At 41.3% G+C, this 27,962-nt stretch overlaps 3 protein-coding genes across 4 annotated transcripts; 2 read left to right on the top strand and 1 right to left on the bottom strand.

The window, feature by feature from the left end:
- The first annotated feature begins 82 nt into the window (after positions 1-82).
- On the top strand, positions 83-6,651 carry cfap43 (cilia and flagella associated protein 43). The gene is made up of 20 exons (XM_077729132.1): positions 83-152; positions 246-317; positions 389-514; positions 575-679; positions 747-854; positions 939-1,082; positions 1,569-1,775; positions 1,842-1,928; positions 2,087-2,167; positions 2,226-2,354; positions 2,421-2,540; positions 2,651-2,758; positions 2,994-3,080; positions 3,148-3,435; positions 3,927-4,039; positions 4,126-4,285; positions 4,352-4,516; positions 5,603-5,680; positions 6,152-6,305; positions 6,372-6,651. The coding sequence occupies exons 1-20, from the start codon at positions 117-119 to the stop codon at positions 6,545-6,547; spliced, it is 2,544 nt and encodes an 847-aa protein (XP_077585258.1). The 5' UTR covers positions 83-116; the 3' UTR covers positions 6,548-6,651.
- sfr1 (SWI5-dependent homologous recombination repair protein 1) lies at positions 6,561-7,874 on the bottom strand. Of its 2 annotated transcripts, none has more exons than XM_077729133.1 (3): positions 7,673-7,874; positions 6,976-7,272; positions 6,561-6,906 (listed from the first exon to the last, which is right to left on the bottom strand). In XM_077729133.1, the coding sequence occupies exons 1-3, from the start codon at positions 7,754-7,756 to the stop codon at positions 6,718-6,720; spliced, it is 570 nt and encodes a 189-aa protein (XP_077585259.1). In that variant the 5' UTR covers positions 7,757-7,874; the 3' UTR covers positions 6,561-6,717. The 2 variants fall into 2 exon arrangements, with proteins under 2 accessions (XP_077585259.1, XP_077585260.1); XM_077729134.1 differs by lacking the exon at positions 7,673-7,874 and adding an exon at positions 7,348-7,552.
- col17a1b (collagen, type XVII, alpha 1b) lies at positions 7,469-27,957 on the top strand. Its single transcript, XM_077729135.1, has 53 exons — positions 7,469-7,586; positions 8,488-8,594; positions 9,615-9,715; positions 11,356-11,598; positions 14,921-14,971; positions 15,114-15,230; positions 15,925-16,164; positions 16,231-16,287; positions 16,873-16,902; positions 16,981-17,031; positions 17,775-17,930; positions 18,277-18,957; positions 19,040-19,117; positions 19,187-19,252; positions 19,629-19,760; positions 19,822-19,914; positions 19,980-20,024; positions 20,119-20,259; positions 20,518-21,318; positions 21,397-21,447; positions 21,593-21,619; positions 21,686-21,748; positions 21,829-21,924; positions 22,028-22,063; positions 22,150-22,176; positions 22,612-22,656; positions 22,720-22,782; positions 22,873-22,899; positions 23,039-23,110; positions 23,221-23,256; positions 23,341-23,376; positions 23,463-23,525; positions 23,753-23,779; positions 23,849-23,923; positions 24,111-24,182; positions 24,257-24,316; positions 24,395-24,454; positions 24,526-24,552; positions 24,630-24,671; positions 24,755-24,841; positions 24,920-24,958; positions 25,038-25,133; positions 25,207-25,326; positions 25,399-25,512; positions 25,626-25,760; positions 25,827-25,946; positions 26,020-26,199; positions 26,271-26,408; positions 26,480-26,698; positions 26,770-26,934; positions 27,008-27,088; positions 27,242-27,325; positions 27,410-27,957. The coding sequence occupies exons 6-53, from the start codon at positions 15,134-15,136 to the stop codon at positions 27,457-27,459; spliced, it is 5,301 nt and encodes a 1,766-aa protein (XP_077585261.1). The 5' UTR covers positions 7,469-7,586; positions 8,488-8,594; positions 9,615-9,715; positions 11,356-11,598; positions 14,921-14,971; positions 15,114-15,133; the 3' UTR covers positions 27,460-27,957.
- Positions 27,958-27,962: the final 5 nt, after the last annotated feature.

The following is a 27,962-nucleotide window of genomic DNA, read 5'->3' as shown; positions in this document are numbered from 1 at the left end:
ATGGTATAGGCCTCTGTTCTATTTCAGCCGAGATATTTTGAATATCTTTCATCAATGTATAATATTTGTATTTTCCTACAGGCCTTCTAGGCCCTGGTGAAACGGCTCAGTCCATTATGGATAACATTAATAAACCGCCATCGGAAAATGGGGTAAAACGTATATTCCTGTCTGTTGTGGCCACTATTTCGCAATTACTGATTAACTGGTGCTCTGTTTCTGTCTGTTTTTTTTTTTTTTAACAGGGTGAAGTAGATGAATATCATTTGGAAACCAGGGAAAAACTGCTGGTCAGAATGAACGAGATTCGCAGCACCGTGAGTAGAAACCTCTAGTTAAGATTAAAAAAAATATAGCATTGGTGAATATAAAGATTCCCTTTGGTCAGATCCAAGAGATGATCAAAGAAAACGAGATAGTTCCTGAAATAGAGCAACTTGAGCTCAAGGAGTTTAACGTGGATGACCAGAGGCAGAAGATGCACGACGCCGTGATGGAGCAAGAAGTTTCCAAGGTAACGCCCGACCATAAATATTCATTTCTGTTGTATTTTTAATGCCATCCTTGATTGCAGGTGAGGGATCGAATCGAGATGGAGATTTTGGAGCGAAGATACATGCGTGATGTCATCAAGAGGGACTGCTGGGATTCTCTGAAAGTCAAAGACAGAGCTGTGAAGGTTGGAAATTGGTCCATGAGCCGACTCCGTGGAATGGCGCTAACATGGAGGTGCTGATGACTGACAGGCCTTCCATACGGAGCATGAGGTGACAAACTACTCCCTCAAAGAGCGACCGCAGTTGGAGCTGGACGCCCTTCAAAGAGTTATAAATACGAGGACGGACGAACTGGCTGTAAGTAAAACCTCATCTGATATATTTGATGTTTTTGTGAGTGTCACCTATTGTGAAAAGTTGGAATGAAACTTTGTGCTGCAGGAAGAAGATGAGGATTTGTCCGAGACACAGAGCAGCGTAGCGAGTAGCTATTCCGCTGAGCTCGGCGTGGTCCATCCTTACCTTTATGATCAGTTTACCCTGCATACCACGGAGCAGAAGATGAACCAGATTGTTCTTCTTCAGGTGTATTATATATATTCATTTTTTTTATAGTTCTAAAACAATGTTTATTTTAGCTTTTTTTAAATATATTTTTAGATTTTACAAAATTATTTTTGAACTAAAAACACAGAAGAAATGGATGAAAAGTTACAATTATTGATTTAAAAGGGGGAAAATCAGGAAATTTAATATACATCTATACTCTTCATTTTAATTTGATCCTAAAACAGAAAGTCATCATTGACTTTCCCGGGCCACACAAAATGATGCGGCGGGCCAAATTTGGCCCCCGGGCCGCCACTTTGACACATGCTTTACATGTTTTTATACTAAAACAATGTGTTCTCTCATTGACTTAAAAAATAAAACATTAAATAATAATAATAATAATAATATATTTTTTGAAAATGTATGCTAAATTGATGTGTGGATACTAAACTAAGGAACAAAATACTAAATAAGTGGGCCAAAAATTGACACCCTTGGGCCTTTTTTACCCTCCCGCAGGACGTCATCTACAAAATCAAGGTGGCTCTCAACACCCAGTTTGATAAGGTATACAAGCAAAAATTACAGGAGATCAACCGCGTCAAAGAAAGAAACAAACAAGTCAAAGAGCTCTTGGATGAACTGGAGGTCGACGAAGAACTGTGGGAGCCCGACCTCAACGACCGGGAGGTCCCCGAAAGGGTATTCGTCGTAAAAGACTCTGAGGTGACCCGTCTCAACCACTCCACGTCACCCCCAAAAAGCAAAACGACCCTAATCTGACTTTTCCAGATCAAAGCTGAAAAGTACCTGACCCCAGAAGAGGAAAAAGAAGAAGAAAGGAAAAGAATCGAGGAGCAAAAGCGCCTGGCTGCCAAGGTACACCGCCAAAATAAACGGGCCTTTGTTTTTTAGCTCCCGTTTCTGCCCGTTTCCAACTTCTTTTTGGCTCCGACACCCAGACTGACCAGTGTGATGGAGTGCTGGCGGCTCTAAATTACACAAAGTAAAGGAGATGCTTTATCTGTGTCTTTTAGAGTGATAATGTGCGAGAAAGGGCCTTGGATGACATGATGGATGGCGTCCTGGAAGTGAAGAAAGAAAGCCTGTTGAAAGCGGTATGTTAGCCCAAATTACTCGCCAGAATTAAACTGGAAATAACCTATCGCTCCATAGGAAGTACCCGAGCCGGATTTCGTTCAGGGCAAACCCAACAACGAGTGGACCGACGAAGAGAAAAAGCAATTCAAAGAATTTGAAAAGAATGTCAAAGAAATGAATGCAGAGAAGGATAAGTATAGAAAGGTGATGGAAGCAGTTTCCCTTTTTATTTTAAAATGAGTGAGCCATTTTGGATGATTTTTTTTATAGTTGCTGGAAAATGAAATTAAAGGTCTTCAGAAAAATACTAAAGAAGCCACCGAGCGCTTTGATGATGGTTTGAAGAAACTTTTTGAGAGGAAAATTAAGTCGGATATGGCAATATGTCAGGTGAGTAGTTTGTCAATGACGGCAAATTTGGCTAAAAGTTAAAAATCCAACATTGGTGATGAAATAAGCCACCTTTATTCACTTTTAATGGACCTTTATGTACATTACAGGAAGAACTGAAGATTAAAACTCTTAATTATTCCATTCTCATGGAAAAGGTCCTCAAAAATGAAGAAATGGAACTTGTGCAAAAACTGAAGGCAATGGCCGCGCAGAAGGTGAGTCCAAAAAGTATTTTTACAACTATAAGGCGCACTTAAAAGTCTTACAATTTCTCCAAAATAGACAAGGCTCCTTATAGTCCAGTGTGCTTTATATATGTAAACAAAATTAAAATGTGTCATTCATTGCGCCTTATCGGTGATTTATTTTTAAAATTTCAGTCTTGCTAAATTTGTGGCATTTTCTTCTATTTTTTTCTTTGATATTCTCCATTACTCGCTCAATTCTAAGAAAAAAATGGAGGAAGGCCTGCGGAAGTTTGAAAACGAATGCGCGGAGTTCCAGGAAAGCCATGAAAACATCATCGCAGATGACAAAGTAAGTTAGCGGACATCTTTTTGGTAGAAATTGTTATCCTCATGAACACTATCTAACATCCCCCTAGAACCAGGACAAAGACTTCCGGAAGGAGTTCAGTAATTTACACAAAGCCCACGTCGACCAGCTGTATAAATTATTCAAGCGAAGACCGAGGTGGGTCCCTTTTTTAGCATTTTATTTTGAAAATACAAGCGCTTTCTGGTTTAAAATGTTTTTATTTGCTTTTAGAGGTCACAAGAAGAACGCTATGGACGAGTTGGACTCTCACAGGAACATGCCGGATGGATTGAACCAGCCGGTCTGGGAGAAATTTTGCCAAATCCGCAGAACAAAAGTAGACACTGAACATAAGGTAAGAACAATGAACATGTTAGCCGCCATTGGCATTACTACAGGGAACTATGATGATCCTGGCTTAGACATTAAACAGTACTTAGATATTAAACAGTACCTAGATATTAAACAGTACTTAGATATTACACAGTACTTAGATATTAAACAGTACTTAGATATTAAACAGTACTTAGATATTAAACAGTACTTAGATATTAAACAGTACTTGGATATTAAACAGTACTTGGATATTAAACAGTACTTAGACATTAAACAGTACTTAGATATTAAACAGTACTTCAATATTAAACAGTACTTAGATATTAAACAGTACTTTGATATTAAACAGTACTTAGATATCAAACAGTACATAGATATTAAACTCTCTCTGATGAATATCATTTTTAGAGCTGTTCTCAACAGTACTTACTCTCTGTCACCATTTAAATGGCGACCAAAAGACCGGCGACCAAAAGTCCGAGCACCGACATTGCTATCGAATTTGTGCAGATCAAAACGACAGCAGTCACTCTGGCCGAGATGATGACCAGCTTGCAGAAAATGGGAGAAGAGGACCAAGCCGCCGAGGAGGACATTAAACAAATTGAGGAGGAACTCGAAAAGTAATAATTTCGTCTCAGAAAACTGGACTTTTCAATCAGTCGTACGGATTTAACCATATTGTTTTTTGTGTGTTGGCGCCCCACAGCCTACGTGAAGAAAAACAAAACTTCCTGACTGACATCCCAGTCCAGTTCCTGCTCAAGCAAGGCCAAGTAGAGGTGGCCAACACGGATCTTATCCCCGATTACAGAAATTCCATTCTTCTCCACAGGAGCAGAGTAGAGGAACTCAACAACACCATTCAGGTTAGATCACATCCTCACCTTTCCCCCTTTGCTATTTTTATTCATTTTTTATTTTTTTTTCATCAGAACCTTGGTGAACAAAAAATAGCCACCATGGTGCAGACCAAAGACTTCCGTAAGGGGATCATTCAGGTGGAGTGGGACAACACCATGAGGAGGATGCAGATCGAGGACTTGAAGAATAAGGAACGGGACATCCAGAAATTGCGGCTCACGGAGGACCACAAAGAAGTGGGTGTATAAAACAAAAGGTTTGATGTCAATAACCTCCAAAAATCCTGATCATCCATCTTTATATATGCTCCCATATTAGGATATTAGGATACTTTAAAACAATTTTAAAAATATTTTTTGGATATCACCATTATATGGTTATATATCCCCATTAAAATGAATGGGGCTTACAATTAGGCACAACTTTAATGGAGACCATCTTTTCATTTTTTTTAAATATGTTTCCTTATTAGGATATTGGGAGACTTAAAATATATATATATATTTTTGGCTATCACCATTTTATATGGTTATATATCCCAATTAAAATGAATGGGGCCTACAATTAGGGACAACTTTTATGAAGGCCATTTTCCCCATTATTTTATAAATGCTACCTTATTAGGATATTTTAATTTAGTATTAAGTAGTAATAAGTATCCTAATATTTTTTTTAAATTGTATTTAAGTTAAAAACATTTTTTGATATCACCATTATATAGTTATATATCCCAATTAAAATAAATGGGGCTAACAATTAGGCACAACATTTACCATTTTTTTTCCATTTTTATTGTTTTAATTGGCAAGTGCAGATAGTGATATGACTATACTATTGTAGGACAATAAATGTCTCCATAACTTTGATATTGGTAGCTATATCATTTTAAAGCAGCCATCAAATGATTTATAAGATGATAAATCATGACAACCTTCTTTATCATCATTTAAAAAAGCAAATAGACAAGTTAAAGACCCTAAGCCACCACAGGGAGACACTCCTCCCAACAAGGAGTGAAAAGCTTGGAGAATAAACAGAAGCTCCGAAAATCCCATGAGTCACCCGTCTTGCTCTTATTTTTAACCTGCCATGACTTTGCATGAGAACGCATTTACTTTGGCGAGGCCCTCAGGTGGTTCTCTGGTTTCCTGCCATTGTTCACAACTCCTGAAGCGCTGCCAATTCAAACCTTTGAATACAATCGAGTCCACCAAGTGGCCTCGTAATGTTTATCGCACTGTTGTTTATGCATCGCCACCTCAACGGAATGTTTGACCTGTGCTCCCTGTACACTTTTTTGTTCTTTCTTCCTTTTTGAACAGTATCTCAAGGCTGATGGTGACCATCGTGTATGCAAGCAGGCCGTATCAATGAAGGAGACTCAGTCTTTGCAACAAAGGGTAACTAACATAAGGCCACCTCGCCTCAAACTCCATTTTATGTGGGCCGGACCATTTTAGATTTTTTACTTTTTGTAAATGGATCAAAATAACTGCATTAAAAGCCCTGTTTTTTAATAGATCTAAAAAAATGTTTATTTGAGCTTTTTAAAATATGGTTTTAGATTTTACAAAATTATTTTTGAACTAAAAACACAGAAAAAAACTACAAAAAATGACAATTATTGATTTAAAAGGGGGAAAATCAGGATATGTAATATACATCTATACTCTTCATTTTATTTTGATCCTAAAACAGAAAGTCGGCACTCATGATTGACTTTCCCGGACCGCACAAAATCATGCAGCGGGCCAGATCTGGCCCCCGGGCCGCCACTTTGACACTTGTGTTTTATCACAATAACTCTAAAGTGTATTACGATGTATAACCTTTAATTTGCTTGTATGCTTTCTTTCTACTCAATTTTAAAGAATTATCAAAAGGATGTGAAATACCGCAAGCAAAAAATCCGCCACCTCCAAATCCAAGTGGGCTACAGAGAAAAGAAGAACGAAGCTTTGGATAAGCAAGTCGAGGACATGCACGTGACCGTGTCCCAGATGCGACACATCTACGAAGCCTCGGGTAACTACATCCATCTCACATGGCGATTCATCCAACCAGACCATTCCTCAACTACCTTTTTCATAGCCACGGAGGAAAACGAGGCGATGAACACGGAACAACGCTACCAGGAGGTCTTGCTGGTACAACGTTTGAAGGATACAGCCGCCTACCAGATGGAGAAGTTGGCGTTCCTCAGCAACGAGATGCAACGTCTCAAAATGAGGAACGTTCCTTCTCTTACGCAGATTAAATACAAGTGAAGCTTCATCGGGCCACCAGGTTTTCTTTACATTTATTTTAAATCAACATTTGCCTTGATAATAACTTAACATGGAATAAAGAACTTGGCATATTCGAACTCCAACTACTCTCAGTTCATGAACGACTGAAATAAATAGTTTTTTCTCTTCTAATTCATGGAGGAGCACATTTAAGGAGAAAAATCGTCTTCTGCCCGGTTAAAGTGTAGAATATTCTCATCCAGGCCCAAGAAGTCGATAAACTGGGACATGCTGGCTTTGCGTCCATCCACCGGAATGGCGGATTGGAGCTCGTAAAGGGCCTGCTGGGCGCAATTCCGCCATTTGTCGATTAAGGTCTGAAGCTGTTCCAAGTTATTCTGGAATAGGATAACAAAAAGAAGAGTTTCCATCCCATTGTCGTTCCATTACCGGATCTGGTTACCCACCTTGCTCCTGTACATCTTCACCATCCTCAGACGACGTAAGGTCTCCGTCTTGTCCTTCACGTCCCGGTTGAGTTGGTCCCGTCGACGGGTCAAGTCTTCGGGATGTGTTTGTGCCGGTCTGGAAATATTTTGTTCAACATCGCCGTCATGGTGCGTATTTTGGGAAATGGTAGAAAGTTGGTGGTCGTTGTCGTCCTCATCCACGCAGAGGCGCTTGGCCACGGAGAAGGGCGACGTGAAGGAACGTCGTGTTCGTTTTAGACGCTCTTTAAGGGAGGTGCTTAGCTTCTGATGAGGCTGTGGAGACAAGAAGGTACATTTATAATATTGATAAACCTAACGGTAGGAAAAAAGGTATTTATTGGAATGTACTTTGGCCTTTGAATGTGGTAGATGTCCAATCTGTTTAACTAAATCCGTTTTTCCACTCCGATCGAGATTTCCTGCCATTTCTGCCACATCTGAATAAAATAGCTAACGGTTCCGGATCATTCGATTCAGGTGCGTCGGTGAAGGAAGACGCGGAAATCAGACTGGATGACGATGACCACATTTGGTCAATAACGCGGACATCATCACTCAAGTTTAAGTCAAGTTTTCCCCACAAAACTGTAAGTAAACTGCGTAATATATAATAATGTTTGTTGATCGATCGGCAATTGAAGAGAATTAGCAGAGATTAATGCGTTTGATTTACCGTTTCTGTGGATCCATGCGGAATCGACGGGGAATCATATAGGGATTTAGATTGTGATTTGACAGTTTTCGGGGTGAGATCCATGAGGCCTAAAAAGATAAAAATGTAGACCCTCCGAAGTACGATTTATGTTATTTTAGTTTTATTTGTAGGCTTACGTGTTAGCGGATAAACATTACTAAGTTTGCATTTCCGTGTTTTATTCAAGAAGCCCTCCGAAGCCTGTGATTGGTGCAGAGTTGGGGAGGCTTGCCAGGGGAGGATCATGGGTATTGTAGTCTTAAGTTGCAGGCATTTATTGTCATGAAACAAGTATATAATGAGATTTAAATTTCACCACGACATGCACAAACAACAACAACATTGCAGGTAAGTGCACAAATAACAACATATAATGATAAATAATTTAATAAATAAGTAGTCAACAGAATAGTTAGTCAACATGAATAATCACTTAATCACATTGACTACTAATATTGCTAAAAAAATGCTCCTAAACTCTCTCCTAGGCCTCTTCTAATATTTTTCTACCACTGACGTATCTCTCCCTAAAATTTAAGTTAACAGCAAGCTAAGATCATTTTACATAACTTGCATGGTGTTATCAGACTATTTCTTTAGTAACCATTTAGTTTCTAGGGGGGAATCACAAAGTGATTCAACACTTCCCCTCAGTTGATTCACCACTATTGCAAAACCTCCATTTTTATGCCATCCAATCACCCCGTGCCTACTTCTGCATTTTCACATATTGTCTGATTCAACTTTGTGGCTCGTGCTCATGAATCAGCTAACATTTCTACTTTGACTTGCAGGCACCGGTTTGCACTTTTTCAGCCAAAGTGATGCAAAGGTGTGCCTGTAAAGAATCTAGAATCCATGTGAGATTTGAGTAAGACTGCCAGCTTTTCATCCAACACAGGTGTGTATGTGTGTGTGTGTGTGTCTCATAACCACCCAAAAAATGAAGATTTATGTATATCAAGTCTGCATGGGTTATCCAGGGCCATAATAGGGTTGGGCCTTATGCCATTTTGGGCGTTTTTTCCCTTTTTTTTTACACAATCGTATCACATGAGATTTGAGCGTGACCCCGAGATGCAGTTAAAATCTAGAAAGGCCTCATCTTGGCACAGAGAAGCTCTTGTTTTCATCCGTCTGGCTGATTTGCCAGCAACATTTCACCGGAAAGTGTGAAATGAGCTGTAGCAACAACAACAATAACAGAAACAGAATAGACTGCAACAATATTTGATGTTTGTAACGAAAATAAGAGGAGGGGCTTTCACCAGACTGTGGCACAAGTATGTGTGGAAATAAGCCACAGTTATGAGTGATGGGATCCGTTCTAATTATAAAGCGTGGTGGTGAGTGAGTGATGCTCTCATCTTGGTGTGCGGGTCACTTGGCCCTTCCGATAAGTTGCTGGAGAGATTCCTGTTCCTCATTAGGATAATGAACAATCTTTATTGTCGTGTAGAAAATGGAGCAGTCAGTCTTTTGGCTGGGTTACTTGCTTGATCTTTCTATCAGATCTTGAGGAAGGAATTCAATATGTGGAAATAGCACATTAATAAAATCTGATGATTGTGTGGAACAAAGTTAGACAATATCAAGATGACTTGTTTTTCTCATTTTATAGAATTACGGAAGTGTGTATATAAATATTCCCCTTTCATATTGCATAATTTAGCTAGTAAGGTTATATTCGTGCATTATTTTTTAGTAAAATTTGTCACATTTTCATTCCCTGCTTTTGTAACGCTTTTGGGGGCCTACTTACATTTTCTGCTACTTTTTGAGATTTTATTTATTTGTGGAGGTTAAAGGTCAGTGAAATTGTTGGAACATTTTTAATTTGATATAAAAGATATTTCAGTTAGTCTATATCATGATGGTTGTAATTTGAGCCCTTTATTTCATTTTTCTATTTATTTTTTAGCTCCACTGGACATTATCTTCATCTATCCAAGATCCAGAAGTGCTTTGGCAATCACTTCAAAACTTTAGTCGCCGTCTACCAACGCCTGGCTAGAAATGGAGGTAATTATATTCCAAGTATTCCCAAGACGCCTCATCAATGTTTATGCATCCTCCTGCAAAAATGTGCAATAATGAAGTAATCATTCCCTGGTATGCAACCTTTGGACTTGAATATGTTTATTCAAGTAAATCTCCTCGTTATGTTTTATCAGGTATGTACAAACAAGTTGGATATAAAAATGTCTGTAAAAAAAGACACTTCCGACATTTCCCCAACTTATTTTTTCCCATAAATTCCCGTGGAATTCTGCCCATTTTGGTCGTGCCGCTCCCTTTCCGTTAGCTTTGGCTTGCACATGGATGTGAGTAGAATTTAACCCCCCCTTGATTCACGTCCCTCCCTCAACTTCTCACTGTCCTCAGCGCCATTTGTTTTCCATCAGTGGCGCAGAACCGAGTCACGCTCGCCGTGAGTCATGCTCATGGGCGTGGTGGCTCGGGGATCCCACCGGCGCTAATGGCTCCCTGCTGGAGAGATGAAGAATGCGCTGTCGTACCGTTGGAATAGGTCGAACTTTGAAAGAAGAAACCCACTTGAACGAATAGAAAGATCAATGTGATGGTGACAGATGTCCATGTGACCCCCTGACCCCCAGACAGCTCAAATAGATTGAATATTTCTCAAAATTCAAGGCAGCTAGGGTGGAAAATATGAAAAATCGGGTTAAATGATAATCAAAGGGCAAGTGGAGAGGTGTAAGGGAGTTGCCGGTGAATCTATTTTAACACTTAAATACTATATTATCGCCATATGGATCATCTTACGTTGGTTTTAGCCTCTGATTGCATGGGGGCCTAGGTGTGCCCTTGCCCCTCAGGACCACCCTGAGCTTCGCTCTTGGCTCTAAAGTAATTATTTTAACCATAGACGTATTATTTTTGCAATTGGTTGGCTCTTTTGTTTGGATATGAATAATATATTACCCACTGCTCCATTACTCTGAGCTTTATTTACATTTTAGGAGTAAAAAAAATATGTACTTTTTCATGTAAAACATAAAATAGACAATATTTAGTACAAACTGATTTAAATGAGATGATTGAACAACTTTTGGTTAGCAGTTTTTTAAGTTTTCAACCAAGTTTTTTTTAGACAGTAAATTTGAGCATTCATCTCTAGAATATATAAAATAAAGCATTTGGATAGCAGTTTTTAACCTCATGATTTAAAATATGTTTAAAAAATGCCTTCTGCTGGTCTCATAATTAAGTTTATCTCTTCTTTCAGTATTCACAAAGTAACTATTTATAAGTGTCTTTTACTATATACCGTGTAATTATATAGTTAAGATCTCACAAGCAAACCATTGTTCATGAGAAAAATCTTATTATCCATCATGCAGTGCTTGAGTGCCATCTTCAAACTACTTTAAAAGTAAAAGTAAATAAAGTATATAGTACAGTAGTAGCAGTGGCTCAAACTGCATGCCAAATTATTGTTCAAGTTATGCAGCAGATGTGAGCCAGCTGCTGCAAAAAGGACTTCTTCTTGCACACAATTGCCTCCACAGTAATAAAAGATAGAGGGAAAAAAAGGTTCCCACCCACTCCTTTAGAAAAAAAAAACATTTGGGGAGCAGTTGTGGCCAAAGAGCCGCAGGAGGAGTTTTCATTTTCACTCAGTGTTTTCAACTTTGCAGACGGACGCGTTCACGTGTCCATTTCGGGAGTGGGACTTTGGAGCTCTTAGACGCGACACCTGCCTGCCAAACGGAGTCGAGGGGCGCGGCCGCAAATCTCGCTCGCGACTTTATTCGAGCAACAAAAAAAAAGTCACAACAAGGAGTGGAGAGGACTTTTTTTTAGGACCATCCCGGCGCTGCCCCCCTCCCCGAAGGATCTTCACGCGGCGGAGGGGAATTGATTCACTTCGTTGACTGGAGGTAATCTACACAAAAAACTGGAAGTACCTTAAAGTACTCATTTTGGCTTCTTTTAATTCTAGTTAAGTGTTGATCATACTAAAGTTTCCATTTGTTGTGAATTGAACCCACAATGCACATTAACTTTTTTCTGTGTTATCTTTTCATTCTTATATTTTGTCCTTTTCCCCACATGTTAAAATTAGTCTGTTACCATGATCTGGGGATAATTTTACAGGCTCCTTTAGGGGGTCTATTTACATCTCTCCTAAATATATTCCAGTACTAAATCCCTCTCCTCCTACACTACTTAGTTTGACATCAAGCTATGTTATTTATATTTCCAGGTTATGAGGTGAAATGACACTACTGGCTACTGGGTGACTTAAAGGAATTTAGGATGTGGATTCTTTAAATGTCTGGTCAGCATTTGAGGTTAAAAAAATGTTGATGGGAGTTTAAGGAAATGAGAGTAAAAGTTTTGGAAAATATATTAAATAGTATCCAAAAGGGTGTGGTGAAGTACTTGTATAGTGTGCATTTGACCAATTGTGCTTTTGTTAGGTATAATAATACTGCCTTTGAGGCTTTGGTGGCTTGTTTGTTAGTTTTATCACGAAACCTGTTGTTTATTGTGTTGAAAAAAGTAAAAGTGTAGACATGTTTATCTGTAAAGAACAAGGGTTTGTCCTTTTTAAAGATTTTGCTTTGCACACCCTTGACATTTTAGGCTTTTACAAGCTGGCACGTGGCTTTTTTGGCCCCTAAAACTAAACACGGTTGCCCTGGAAGCATGACTTTAATGTATGCTTGCAGACTTAAAGATAGGAAAAATACTTTTGGTAGTCCAGAGTCTCCATCCTGGCCTCCTTTTAAATTACAGGCATTCTAAAAGGTTTTATTGTTGGCGTCTGATGTCAACTTGAATCTGTAATCAAGTCAATTTAATCAATCTTGTGACATTTTTTTCTATTATTTTTCTAGTATTTTGATGGAAAAAATCCAGAGCAAATTTACATAGCAAGAATGATATTTGCAGTCGTATAGCATTAACTGTTAACCCATCCTGTGTCAAAGTGGCGGCCCGGGGGCCAAATCTGGCCCGCTGCATCGTTTTTTGTGGCCTGGGAAAGTAAATGATGAGTGCCGACTTTCTGTTTTAGGCTAAAATTAAAATAAAGAGCATAGATGTATATTAAATTTCCTGATTTTCCCCCTTTTAAATCAAGAATTGTCATTTTTTAATCCATTTTTTCTGTTTTAGTTCAAAAATCCTTTTGTAAAATCTAAAAATCTATGGAAAAAAAGCTAAAATAAACATTGTTTTAGATCTATAAAAAAACTGAATATTCAGGGCTTTTAATCCAGTTCTTTTAATCCATTTATATAAAAAAAAAAATCTAAATATTCTATCTAAAATGGTCCAGCCCACATGAAATCAAGTTGACATTAACCAACCCGAGTTTGACACCCTTGCTTTAACCAATACGAACAAGCTCGCGGTTAACCTGTTTAATGTTCACCAAATTTTAACAGTCTTCCACATATTGAAACCCAATTCCGCAAAGCTTGACCGCAATCTCTGGAACTCCTTGAGCCCCGCCCCCTCTACCGACACCCATAAGCCTCTGGGGTCAGTTTAGAGTTAACTTTCCATTCCACGCCACTGCCATCCTTTCTGTTGCTCTTTTGTCCCCGCAGTCTGTCACTTTGGCGTCCCTTGTACTTCTCCAAAGTCTCACCTTTCAAATATCTGCCCACCCACGCTAGCCCGGGTCCCACATTCAAAACCTTCTGGCCATCTTTGCACATAGCAATGTCTTTAATAATCAACACGTGACCCCTTCAAGTCCCGTCTGGCGATAAAACTCAAGTGCGTGCATAAAGTCAGACCACTACTTTTCTTAATGTGTCACCTCTAAAAATAATCACAAAGTGCTTAAAAGGGAAAAAGGGGAGAGAAAAGACAGTGCAAAAGACGCGGCGGAGTTAACGAATAGCCTCGGCATCTCGGGAGTCCTGTTGGCGGGGTTGTTGCCAAACTCTTAAATAGCTCAACTATGTTCGCTGTTGGTTTGTGGGCCTGACGTTCAAGCCGAGAAGTCCATAAAAGTCTGCCGGGGGAGGAGAAGGGCCAACAGTGGGGGGCACGGGGGGGAGGGTCGACACTAGGGATGACGTTAAACAACTCTTCCTTGGTATGATCATCAGTATGATTAATGGTCATTTTCAGGAAATAAGTAATACGCTCTTAGACATGGGATACTCCAAAGTAAACAATGTTGTGCTGTATTTGCAGGACTATAAGTTGCACTTTTGTCATAGTTTTAGGCCTACAGTTAAGACTCAATTGCAACTTAGTGTTTTTTTTAAATTTCTGATAGGTAATGTTTTTTTTTGGGGGGGGGGGTTATTTTAGGTTATGTTAAAAAGATGGCTATTTAGAATATTGTTAGCCATTTTAATATTGTTGTTTGTTTGATTAATGGTTACTTTCAGGAAATAAGTAATATTCTCTTCGACATGGGATACTCCGAAGTAAACAATGTTGTTGTTGTATTTGCAGGACTATAAGTTGTACTTTTGTCATAGTTTTAGGCCTAGAATTAATGCTAAATTCCAACTTATAGTCTTTGACTGCTTGTTATTTTTTTAGGTGGTTTTAGGTTATGTTAAAAAGAGGCCTATTTAGAATATTGTCATCCATTTTGATATTGTTGTTTTAACGTTATGTTTTTTCTTGGTTTCGGATACAATTGAAAATTAGATACACCATACATACTGTAATATTGCATCCCATCATTGATATTTCAGAGGAATGTAGTATTTGTGATTTATTGGACAGTTCCAGTGAGTTTGGCAAAATAAAATAACAGCTATCTCATGAGTTATGAGTCATATGAACCTTATCAAAAAGCACATTTCTGATCAAAGGAGATTCTAAAATGCCACCCTATCACACACCTATTAATTTATTAAAAATAAATCATGACAAAAAAAAATACTTTTCTTTGCTCGATAAACATAAAGCAAAGCTCCACACGGTAACAATTCCGTTTATTGCTTTACAGAATTAAAACAATGCCAGCCAACCCTTCTCGTGTCAAAACTCCCTGACGGGGCACTTTTCCTTTTTCTTGGAAACTCAAAACATTCCATTCAAGCAAAGCAAAACAAACCACCACCACCTTTAATAGCTTTTAGCCTCATTAAAAGTCGCAAAACTCCTCTCACTCTCACAAATTGGGGTTTAATAATCATCCGGCACCCTCTCTTGCCTGGACGGACGTTGACATTACTGAATTTTTCACCATCTAATCATCATTTTTTTGTCTTTTAACAGTTGCAACGGAGTCGTCGACATCCACGGATAAACTGACGTCCCTCCCTCCAAGTGAGTGTCTCCGTCCTACTTTAATTGTTGATGTCCGAGTCAAGGCGGAACGCAGTAATTACAAGCGTGCAGTTTGGAGGGGAAGTGCCCGATGAGTCATGGCCTCTCGCTTGTTTTGCCGTGTGTGTCTTCTGGTTGCTAGAGGGATCGACTCATAGGATCATGGCTAGCACGAGTGGAGGAGGAGGAGGAGGAGGTGGAACCTCCTTGGAGAAGAACATCTTAACCCAGAAGAGCACCACCACTTACTTCTCTTCATGTGAGTCTCCAATCACCCCCGTGAGAGGAAAGTAGGGAAAAGTTCAGGCTTGGTCGTCCATTCCGAGTCTGACGTTAAATGTTTGCAGCTGCAAACTATTAGAAATGGAGAAATGGGCAGTAGTTGACTTGATAGTGTTGGAAGTTGGGCTGAAATTCCTATTGAAAAAGGGAAAATTTCACTTAGAGTGGTTTTAAAAGGGATATTTCGTCATTGGAAAGCTGATTTTTTGGGGGGAATTTTTTTCTTCTTCACCATGTCCTTATAGCATGTGTTAAAGTGGTGGCCCGGGGGCCAAATCTGGCACGTTGCATCGTTTTGTGTGGCCCGGGAAAGTAAATGAGTGCTGACTTTCTGTTTTAGAATCACATTCAAATGAAGAGTATAGATGTATATTACATTTCCTGATTTTCCCCCTTTGAAATCAATAATTGTCACTTTTTAATCATTTTTTTCCTATGTTTTTAAGTCCAAAAATCATTGAGTAAAATCTAAAAGTATATAAAAAAAAAAAACTAAAATAAACATTGGTTTAGATCTATAAAAAACAGAATATTCAGGGCTTTTAATCCAGTTCTTTTAATCCATTTATTAAAAAAAATCTAAATATTATATCCAAAATTGCCCACGTGAAATCAAGTTGACGTTAAAGTGGCCTGCGAACTAACCCTAGTCTGTCACACTTTCCTTACAGCGTCGATGGGGGTCAGCAGTGGTGGCTACAGCTCATCCTCGGGGGTTTACATGGGAGGAGACTCCATAGGGACGGGCAACGGCGTGGCTGGATACTTGGATGCTGAAAGTTACGGCGGCGGTGGAGGAGGCGGCGGCTACACGGTCAGCTCTTCGGCTGGCAGCAAGAGAACGCAAGGGGTCTCCGCCGTCTCCTCTGAAGGGAAGCACGTGGGCTCCGGACGTTCCGGAGGTTACGAAGGTGAGCGGTCGCCTCAAACGGGTGTGAGGAAACCCGTTAAAGACAGTGTGATTTTGTGTTTTTCAGGAAGCTCCAGTGCTAATTCCTCCCCGGAATTCTCCCGCAAAGACTATGGAATTTATTGTAAGTGACAACTTGTATGTTGGTAAATAGGACTTAATCACTACTTTTTTAAAAAAAAAACACTGTTTAGTGCAAGTGACTATATTTTGGTGATTTAAAAACACAAACACAAAAAGATAGGGATTATAATTTGGTTGTTTGGGCCACAAAATAACATTTTGTAAACAATTCAGGCCTACTGCATCCAAATTGTAGGTCTTAATTAACAATTATATTGTTGTTCTCTTTTAAAACTATAATTAATAATGATTTATATAGGATTTTCTACCAATAAATTACATTAGAAGTAAATCACATGATGATAATAACATTGAAATGGTTTAGAAAATGAAACAAAGCTTTGTTTATGGCTTCCATTATTACTGTTAAGTATTTTTTTTAATATAAAATAAAATCAGCTTTTATGTAAGAAATCGAACCAATCCACTCAACAAAAAAATACCATCAGAAGCATTTAGTGCTTTGACAATGAATGAAAAATGTCCATTATTTTTAGATCCTTTGTAAAATCCAATTTTTAGTCATTTTAAAACCATAATTTGCAACAAGATTCTCACTTATATTTTGTTTTTTTGCCCTTCCCAGGCCACAGCAGAGGAAGAAGCGACAGCCGAGGTAAGCCAACTCTCCCATTCCGCAACATTGACGTCTTTCCATCTAACCATAACATGGATTTGCCTTCACGCCGGCCAGAAAGCGAAATCCGGGCTCGACTGCAGAGCGCCTCTCCCTCAGCTGGCAGATGTAAGTCCATTTTATCTTTTTCTTCCTTATGTAAGTCGCCTTTAAGCAAAACAAAGCATCTTTATTTGGCGAAAAGGACCTCGTGGCAGACTTCTTTTGAAAATCTGCTTCAATCAGAACTCCTCAAAGAACAATATCACGTGTGTGTTTGATGTCAAATATGACAAACACGTGGCGGCGTCCAATCTGGCATTTGGTTAGGCTCCATTGTGGCTTTTTCTTCTGGGGCAGATTTGGCGGAGGCCGTGGCACAAGTGAGTCACTGTTCACCACGTGCGTGCTTTACTGATGTACGCCCCCTGCTGTATTTGGTCAAACAGCAGCCAAAAAATGGTCTTTTTTACATTTTTAGTTTATAATATTATAGTTTGCACATATGAGACAGAAGCTTTGGTGTTAAAATCACAATATGAAGGAGTTTTTGTCATTTAAAAGAAATATTTATGCTGTATTTTTCAGACTATAAGTCGCACCAACGATGCACAATGAATAGGAAAAAAATATATAATTAAATCGCACATTTCTTTATTTGGTCAAAAACCAACAACAAAGTAACAATAGGAAATTGGAGAACTGCAGGCTAAATAGGCATATGTTAACAACCGTTTTTAGTTAATTATAGCCCCCACGCCCCAAAAAATTGCGACTTATAGTCTGGAAAAATACAAAAAAAATCGTCTATGGGTTTGAATGGCACGGAAACTTGATTATTCACTGCTTTTTTTTTGTTTTTTGGTGCTTAGGGGCGGAGCTGGATGACGTGAAGAAGCTGCTGAAGGTTCGCTCTAGCAGTTCCAGCCCAGTTCGAGCCTCCAGCACGTCGGCCATTTCGGGAAACCCCAAAAAGGCCAGTGTGGAGACCCAGACCATCTCGGTGACCTCGCGGGCCTCACAGTCTGGTATTTGAGACTTTACTTTACTCTTACAGTAATACCTCGCAACTTTTACGATCAATTACGAATTCGTCAAATATACTTGAAAAGTTTATGATGTACCACAATAATATGAACCTCTCAATGTTTTTACTGGTCACTAGGAGCCATTGTCTACTTTTGGGAGTTAAATAATAGCCCAGAGATGTTTTGAAAAGTCCAAATAATATTAAATAGACACCATAAAAACCTATACATTGGGATTATTCACCTTTAACCTATGAACCGTGATAAGTGAGGTATTACTGTAGAAAATTAGTCACTCCTGACAATGCAAAGACTGACATATTTTGTTTGTTTTTCTCTTTTGCAGTGATCACAATTGGCCCCGGCAACAGATCGGACGGCTTCCACGCCGTGGACTCTTCCGCCGGTTTGCTCAGGCCAGGCCAATTTGACACGGGCGCTAAAAGCAGCCATTACGAAGGCAGTCTCAAATCGGGCCACTACAGCGACGCCGGCAGGTCGGATATCGGCGTCAGGGGGGTCACTTACGAAACCGCCGCCCGATCGGGCCAGTACGGCGCCGGCGTCAGATCCATCTCCTACGACACCGGCGTGTGGACTGGACAGTACAACGGCGGCGCCAAAGTCGGACACTACGACACGGGAGTCAGATCCCTGACACAGCACGCCGTTCCCGTCGCCACCCACTACAACGGCAGCCTCCGATCCGGCCACTACGATGGCGGCGGCGTTGTATCGTCCCACTATGGCGGAAGTTTGAGGTCGGGCCATTACGACGGCGGCGTGCAGTCGTCCCAGTACAGCATCAGCCAGAAATCGGGGATCCACGACGGCGCCATCAGGTCCACAGAGTACGACTCGGACGCGCCTCTTCCCGGTTTTCCATGGTCCAGCGCCACCTTGCCTTCCGCCGCCGGGACCGCCGCCGTGACGACCGGCGCCGGTAGCGGTTACGCTTACCGGGCCGGCGCCAATAACATGTCGGGGGGCGCTACGCCAATTGGCCTGGGCGCAAATTCTTTGTCAGGTAAGCTCAAGTTTTTTTGTTTATTTGTGTTTTGTATGAATGATGTTCATCTTTCTTAAAACCTGTTTTTTGTTGGTTCCAGTTTACGGCTTTCAGAATAATTTGGCCCCCTCTTCTGGAGCTGCCATCACGACGAGTGGCGCCAATGCCAACATGACAAGTACGTACTTTGAGAAAATGTTAAGAAAAATGATTGTGTAAATTGAGAGACTTGTTTGTTTTTTGACAGGTTATGGAGTTCACAAAAATGCGTCTGGTGTGGGCGGGGCTGTCCTTGGTACTGGAGTCTCTGCAAGTAAGATGCTCTAGCTCCCCCGAGTGGGTTAGATTAGCACTTTTTTTTTTTACTGGATAGCTGTTTAAGTCTTGGAATGGAATTTATTGTTCATAATTTGGCTGGACTTGCTTAACAGTGACTTTGTTTTCCTCTGACCTATTTACTTTTTAAGGCTATACCTATCTGAAAAAACTGTTATTTTAACAAATGCCTATTTGGCCTTATTGATCTCAATTTTATTCTAACATTCTTGGTTTCCTCCCCAAAATTTGCGACCAAAATTGCGACTAATACTTTTTTTCGGCTTTTCATCGTGTTTTCGTTGGCCAGCGCGACTTATAGTCCGAAAAATCCACTACACGCTGCTTAATCTTGTCTTCCGACTGTCCTCCAGCAACTCGATCCCAGAACGAAGACGCTTACAAGGACTACATGTTCGTGAATTCCGACAAGGACAACGCCAGGGACACGGAGACGCTGATTTTGGCCAAAGACAGCGGCAAGCAGTTCAGCAGGACCGTAGGAGGTCAGGCTCACCATGTGACCCCATCTTCAACTTCATTCGTCAATATCTTTTCACGCTCCAGGTTCCCTCTCGGGCGACTCCATCCAGAAAGAGAAGCTGGTTACCGGCTACGTGGACGGCGCTCAGCTCAAAGCGGCAACGGGAAACGCCTACTGTGAGTAGAAAACCATGTTTAGGTTGGCGCTCATTCCTGAAACTTACGATAAATTCGCTCCACAGATGGATCTTCGGGAGTTTTGATGAAAGATCAAGGCACACATGCACGTAAGTGTTTTAAATCATTCAAAAATATCTTCAATTAAGACTAGTTTCTGTGCGAGGTACCTTGCCTTAATGATTTTTTTTTGTCTTTCCGAAGAGCTCCGTAAAAAAGGGGGAGCTTGTGGAGGTGGTTGGTGCTGCTGCTTTGGCGATTGTTGCTCGTGGTGGAAGTGGTTGCTGGCGTTCTTGCTCCTCTTCTTGCTCCTCCTCGGACTCCTCTTTGGACTCATTGCACTCGGTAAGTCGCTTTTGGTGAAATGTTTTTGTACAAAATGTACACATTTTTTTGTGAAAAAGTAGTTATTGCGATCCAAAATGTATTTTTGGTGTGGGGTTAAATTAGCAGAATTGCATTGTTTTTGTTGTAAAACCATGCTGTAAACTAGTTATGCACCATCTGAGTAATTTTCATATCAATTAATTAATCCATCAAAAATTAACAATTCTGAGATGTTAACTAAACTAATGATAAACAATAAATATTGTGCTTTTTTAGCTGAAGACATGAGAAAGCTGAAAAACCGCGTGGACACTCTGGAGAGCGAGTCGACCATCATCGCTGCTCGAACCAGTCGTCTTGTGGCGATTGGCGACAACGCCTTTGCGGCTGGCGGCGGCGGCAAATCTGGCCCGGACATATTCGTTTTTGGCGGAGGAGGAGGCTCGGACTCTAGTTCCGGAACGCAAATCGGCGTCGCTGTTGGCGCTGGGGGTGCTTCTGCTGGGGGTGCGGGTGCCGCTGCTGGAGGAACTGGGGGTGCCGGTGACACTGGTGGCATGGGTGTTGTCGCCGGTGGTGCCGCTGATGCCAGTGTGGGTGTTGCTGGAGGCGGTGGTACTAGTGCCGGCGGTGCTGGAGCTAGCGGTACCGTGATTGGTACTAATGGAGCTATTGGAAGCGGCGCAAATGGTGGAACAGGGACTGGCTTAGCTGGAGGCTCCAGTTCGGACCGTACTACCATTATTATCGCTGGTGGTGCAGGTGCTGGTGGTACCAGCGGAACAGGCTCCATTGCCGGTGCGGGTACAAGTGGAACGGGCTCAATTGCCGGCGCTGGTACCAGTGGAACGGGCTCCAATGCCGGTGCCGGAGCCTTCGGTGGCGCCTCGGGCAGCGGAGGTAGTGGTGGCAGCCACTCCTCCTCAAGCCACACGACCAGCCACACTTCCAGTGTGATCCAAAGTGGCGGTCAGGGCTTCTGGACCAGCGGGACCGGAGGTTATGTGGACGCCGCCGCCCTTCATGTAGCCATCCAGCGGATGGTGAGAGGGGAAATGCAGTCGCAGGCATTCCAAGGTAACAGACCTCATAAAAATGTCTTTCTTACAAGCTCCTATGGCCTGTATTTTATTTTAACCCAACTTTGTTTTCCAGCTTTTATAACAGCTACCATGCAAGGAGAAAGAGGATTGCCAGGACCTAAAGGTGACTTGTTTATGGCTTACCTTTGCTAGTATAATAAAACAATGGCGGCTGCCTTATGGGTGCCTGACAGTTACGAGGCCCCAAGGCACACATTCAAGTACAAAAGTCTTAAAACAAACCATTTGTGTTTGTTTCTTCACCACAGGTGACACAGGTCAACCCGGATTTCAAGGTGAGGAATGACTTGAATTTTAAAACTGAATTATAAGATGACTAATAGCAAATATTCTGTCCTCAGGTGCTCCTGGTCCTATTGGTCACGAGGGTCCTCAAGGTCCAAAGGGACAGAAAGGAGGACATGGTTTGTGGACTCACAACATACAAGTACATTGTACCGCACTATTTTTTTAAAAGTGGGTAATTATCAACACATGTATGCAGGTGAACATGGACTAGAAGGTCCTACTGGTTTAAGAGGACGAGAAGGACCTGCTGGACCCAGGGGAGAACCAGGATTTGGTTCCAAAGGTGAAAAAGGTACGTTCTGTCTTATACATAGGCATGAGTACTTGGACTGTAGTAGTAGTGAGCCAAGCAGAAGAAGCCAATCTTTAGTGTTTGTTTACTTTTGTTCTGGAAGGTCATTCTGGGGAACCTGGACCCCCAGGTCAAAAAGGTGAGACCATCGTCCAAGTCGTTTATTAGTATCCCATTTTTCATCGACATCATTTAGTTTAATCCTACATTGATTATTCACTCCAGGTGCTTCTGGGCTCCTTGGAGCACCAGGTGAGCTTCTTCCTCCTCCTCGTCCTCCATCTTAAACAAGATTCTTCTTTCTTTGTCTTTCTTTTGCATCTTCTGCTTTAACTTCTCGTATCACCAAGTCTTGCCACACCACGTTTCTGAATCTCACGATTTTTCGTCCTTTTTGCCTTCCTCTTGATGTCTACACTTTCAAATAGATTCTGCCACCAAGTCCACCAATGCTTCTTGGCACATCCGAGTACATTTTGGACTGATCCTTGGGTGCCCCTTTATTGGCTGGGGCCCTAATAAATTGCCTTGCTTCCCTATCCTCTAGGCCCGCCTGTGCCCTCACTCCAGTCTTACCTCCACGTTTTTACTGTCCTTCCCTTCCACTTTAATTTTGTTGTTGCTTTGAGGCCACCTGCAGGCCGTTAAAAACCACTTTTTTTTATTGATTTATATTTGTTCAACCAGGTCCTCAAGGTTTCCGTGGCGAAGCAGGCTCACCAGGACTTAAAGGTAAAAAGCCGGAGAGTCAAAAATCTTAATAATACTCATTAAAATATAACTTTAAATGGTCAGGTGATCGTGGAATACCTGGTATCCCTGGACCAAATGGCGAAATGGGACCCAAAGGATCCGCAGGTGGGTAAAAATATAAATGTATTCTTGTTGTTGTCGTGTATTTGAATGAAATGATTTGTTTAAAATGTTTTCCTGTATTGTCATTATCAGGACAAGATGGTTCAAAAGGCTCTCGAGGTAAATTTTTGCATTCTGGTGCAACGTACTCTTTCTTATAAATCAAAATCTACAACAATATATTTTTTAAAAATCATTTTTCAGCATGTTTTCTATTAAAAAGTGAGCTAAATGAGACCGAAATTGTATTTTCCCACAGGTGATCTGGGAAGTCCTGGTCACCCTGGACTTCGAGGTGCAGCTGGACCGCCAGGAGATGCTGGACCACCAGGTACTCTAATACTTTTTAGAAAAATTACAATGGATAATACTTATAATGCTTATCGTTATAAAAAAAGATCAATTTGAATGTGAAATCACCGTTTTTTTTAATTCTTTAAGGACTACCAGGCAATCCAGGGCAACCAGGCCTTAAAGGTACATATCCAGTAAAAAAATAAAAAATGCTGCATATTTTTTCCAAGTCTGTTCTATATCTATCATATATATATTTAATTGCAGGTGATACAGGGGATGCTGGAAGAATTATTAATGCAGGTAAATAGCTTATATAAAACTATTCACCTGATTTGTTTTTTATTGGATACTTACTAATACTTTTTACAATTTTTCTTGTTTTCCAGCTGGTGCTGCCACCGTCCATATCCCCGGACCACCTGGGCCTCGTGGACCTCAAGGAGTATCAGGTAGTGAAATTATAATGTCATAATAATACAGGGTGTTCCAAAATGTTTGACCCCATTTCGTAGGCCAATAATTTTGATGATTTTTGTTGGAATGACCTCAATTTTTCAGCTTTTTTGCAAAAATTGTCAACATTTTTGGCCTACGAAATGGGCTCAAATGTGTTAGGACATCTTGTGACATGCCTTGGTTAAAAAATGACTATCTTTTGTGATGAATTCTTCTTCAGGTCCCAGTGGCCCCGCTGGTCCTCGAGGTAAGTGTAAAAATAGTGTTTGGAAGTATTACGCGTTATCTTCAACGTCTACTTTTTTGGATTTGGCAGGTTTGAAAGGTGACAGAGGAGAATCGGGATCCACTGTTAGGACGTCTGAGAGTTTCAGCTCCAGTGTCGCTGAAAGTGAGCAATATTTTCTTGTCTGGATCACATATTCTCTTTTACATATTCACTGCCGAAACATATTGTCACTATGTCAACCTTAAGGAAGTATGAGAGAAGGCAGAGTATTTTCTGAGAGACAACATACAGTATATTATAACACCAATATATAAATTAATAGCAACTTTCTTTCTAATTTCTGATTCAGGGCAGTTTGCTTCTGGTGGTGTATCATCTTTACCCGGCCCACCAGGTCCACCTGGGCCACCCGGACCTCCAGGTTTGTAAGAGCTACTAGTTTTTAGAAAGTACAAACTTGGACTTGGATTTGTAATCATCTCTGCGTCTCTCCAGGTTATGGAAGACCCGGACCGAAAGGTGACAAAGGAGATTCAGCTGTCATGTCCAGTTCTGGTATGAAATCATCATTTGGATTCGTACACCTCCACCTTTTTGGATTCACTTTTTGAATGCAACTATTTTCATAATCAGGAACTTTCTATACTGGACCGCCAGGACCACCTGGGCCTTCTGGACAAAAAGGATCCACAGGTAAATGACACTCCATGGCCTCGAAATTTCGGATCTATTGTATTTTTAGTTAACTTTCCATTGGTTTTTAGGTTCTCCAGGACCGAGAGGCTACCAAGGTCAGTCTTTAAAAAAGAAAATGGAGGATTGAAGTAATCATCATATGCTTGTTAATGAATTGACTTTGATTTTTCAGGTGAACCCGGTTTGCCAGGAAGACCAGGAAGTCTTGAGCGAGGTCAGAAACATTTCTAACCCATTTTTTTTGGCAATAATGATGGCTTCAGTCTGGTGAACCAGGTTTTCTCTCCCCTGTTGCAGTGTCCACCTATACCGGAGAGCACCGAGTTCAAGGACCTCCAGGACCACCAGGGCCTCCTGGGCTTCCAGGACCTCAGGGAGTCAAAGGTAGTAGATCATATGGAGCATAAAAGATCATCTTGAAATATAGTACATCCAATGGGGGTTGTTAATTCTGCTTTGAAGGTGACACAGGAACTCCTGGAATTTCCAGTTCTTCTCGAGGTAGATTGTCTATCCTTCTAAAAAGGATTTCATTGTGCTAGAGTTACAAAATAATGTGGGATTTTTTTGTATTTCTCAGTTACTGCAGGGCCTCCAGGTCCTCCAGGACCTCCCGGCCAACCCGGTTCTTTCTCTTCCTCCACCGAAATGCGTCAATACGTGACGGAGTACCTATGTAAGTTCCCCTCAGAACCTTAAAGATCCTCCATAAAATCAGTTTTTGAGAATTTTAAAATATCTTTTTGCAGCAAGAAGCAGACAGTCTGGCGTTCCAGGACCTCCAGGTCCACCTGGGCCTCCTGGACAACCAGGAACTCTTTCAGGTTCCATAGATGAGATCTCTGCTCGAATTGTAGCCTACTTGCAACGTAAGGTTTTGGTTATTTATTTAGTTTATACCAAGAAAGAAGTTTGTATAACTTTTTTTGTCTTTTCTTCAGGTTCCGGCTCTAGCTCGGGTATTAGCATCGGTGTTACAGGTCTTCCAGGACCTCCTGGTCCTGCTGGACCAGGAGGGGCCTTGACCATTAGTGGTCTCATTGCCATGCTCCAGAGTAAGTATAAGTTTTTTTTGTCATACTTAGTATTCCATCACATTTATAGGGATTGAGAGGAGAGACAGCTTTTGGCTGAACATTAAGTTTTTCCGTCTTTCTAAATTATCTAGGAGACGAAGTGAGGAGATACCTGTCTGCATCGCCAGGTCCTCAAGGACCGCCTGGTCCACCTGGAAGATCAGGAGAGCTATCAAATATTTACACTATTGAGGAGGTAGCAACATACGTCTTCAACATAATGAACGGTAAGTTCAAGATCTAAACTGTGACTCGTTACGTGTGGTTGAGTAACTGTTTCTGTTGTTTGACAGACAGAGGAATTGCAAGGGGACCTCCTGGCCCACCAGGACTCCCCGGGACTCCAGGATCGGGCGGGGCGGGCGGCTCAAGCTACTCGACGGTTTCAATCGATTACTCGGCGCTGATTAGAAGTAAAACAGAATCCACTTTGTCTTTCATCTGAGTCAGAACATGGACTCCACCAATGTTTTTGTTCTTGCGTAGATCCAGAGTTCCGTACTTGGATGGCTTCCTCCGTGCACCAAGGTCCTCCGGGTCCTCCAGGTAGTCCCGGCCAACCGGGATCCCCTGGTCCTCAGGGACCGCCGGGGGTGTCCACTGCCACCGTATTGGGGGCGGGTGGTCGTGGATACAGCTTGGACGAGCTTCAACGTTACTTGCAAGGTGAGAATAGACTGAATAGACTGTCCAACTTTGAGAGTCCCTAAACTGTGTTCAAATCCCAATGTCAACAGGCTCTAGCTTCAGAGGTCTCCAAGGCCCTCCCGGACCCCCAGGCCCACAAGGCCCACCCGGCTCCGGCAGCACCGTTACATACAGCGGAACATTCCCTCGGGAGAGCATCCGTTCCGAAGTTCACGACTACTTGACCAGTAAGTCTCCCGTTGCCTCACTTTGATGGATATTGTCCGTCTTAAACATTGGTGTTGGTGTTTTTGATCAGCTGACAGCATCAGACGCGCCTTGACCGGACCACAAGGTCCCCCAGGTCCGAGGGGCCTCAAGGGAGAACGTGGAGAGCCGGGTTATGTCCAAAGACATGGCAGCCACGCTCAGAGCGATTCCCAGTCGGCCTCCCAGCAACACCAGATTGAAGTGAGCAAACTACATGACACCGTGGACTACAGCAGTGTCGCCTTGAAAGTCTCCGACTACATCAAGAGTGAGTACAGCCCATTGGACCTCGATTAAAAAGACCCCAACTGCTACTAAGTGTCTTCCCCCTTCAACCAGACCAAGGTCTGCTGCAGGACTATCTAGTGGAAGGTCCTTGGAGGACACACGTAAGGGCAGTCCAAGGACCTCCAGGTCCACCTGGACCTCCCGGAAGCCCCGGTTATAGTCGGGTGATTGCGGCCTATGGCAATGTCACGGCTGACCTCATGGACTTCTTCAGAAGTGAGTGCTGGAATCGCCCGAGGATTCAAACGATAGAAACTATTTTTACTGACTAATTGTTTCTTGGGAACAGATCACGGAACTGTTCCTGGTCCTCCTGGACTGGCTGGACCAAGAGGAGAGAAGGGATATCCAGGACCCAAGGGAGATAAAGGTACGATCCGGTTTAATTTCGTGATATTTTTTCAATTACTTTCAAATCTGAACGTTTATGACAGACAGTTCAATGTAGTTGTATTATGTGCGGGTGGAGTATTACAGTATAGTTTCAGTACTCACTAAAGAAGTCTTTAAATTTGGTTTCCAGGTGATCCAGGACGTCCAGGTCTTCCAGGAGTTCCAGGATCGTACACCATCCAAATACCACATCGCGTACAAAAGAGAGATACAGGTAACAAAAAAATATCTGCCCCATTAAGGTGTCTAAACACCATTGAATAGTTTTTCGTTGCTTAAAAAGACGTTGTTGTTGTAGGAAAAGAAATCAAGAGGGAGCAGCAAGAAAGGCTGGCAGATGCTGGCTGATTACTTTTGTCTCCTAACAGTTGCGATGCAAGTAGAAGGTAAAAAACAAAAAAGCTTTAGCTCTGCTGCTGGCCGGTGTTTAGTTGTTTGGACACATTTACCATCGTGCTCACGTGTGGATTTTTCATATTTGCTTTTTGGGAGGAAGAAAATATTATAGAGTTAAGATTTGAAGGACTTTTGAAGGAATTTTATTGTAATATTTCACTTTTTTGAAGTATTCTACTGTATTGGAGTCAATGTGTTGCTGTTTTTAAGAAATTATAATTGTCATTAGCCACTTGCTAGCATTCGCCTCGCCAATTTCCATTACCAATGGCTGTATTTAATTCAGGTATGTCAATATACTTGAATAATACGTTGATTTAACATGCAAGTAAGCAGCACAGCAGATGAAGGAATTAGATTGTATATTTTTGTATAGGTAAACACTGACTTTGATGTTTTGACTTTATATCATCACCTTTAGGGAAAATATTAAATTATGATCTGCTACAAGACCT

This window comes from Stigmatopora nigra, chromosome 12 (genome assembly GCF_051989575.1).
Source record: "Stigmatopora nigra isolate UIUO_SnigA chromosome 12, RoL_Snig_1.1, whole genome shotgun sequence".
Classification (NCBI taxonomy): Eukaryota; Metazoa; Chordata; class Actinopteri; order Syngnathiformes; family Syngnathidae; genus Stigmatopora; species Stigmatopora nigra.
Note: the sequence above shows the minus strand (reverse complement) of the source record. Positions and strands in the feature narration are given on the sequence as shown.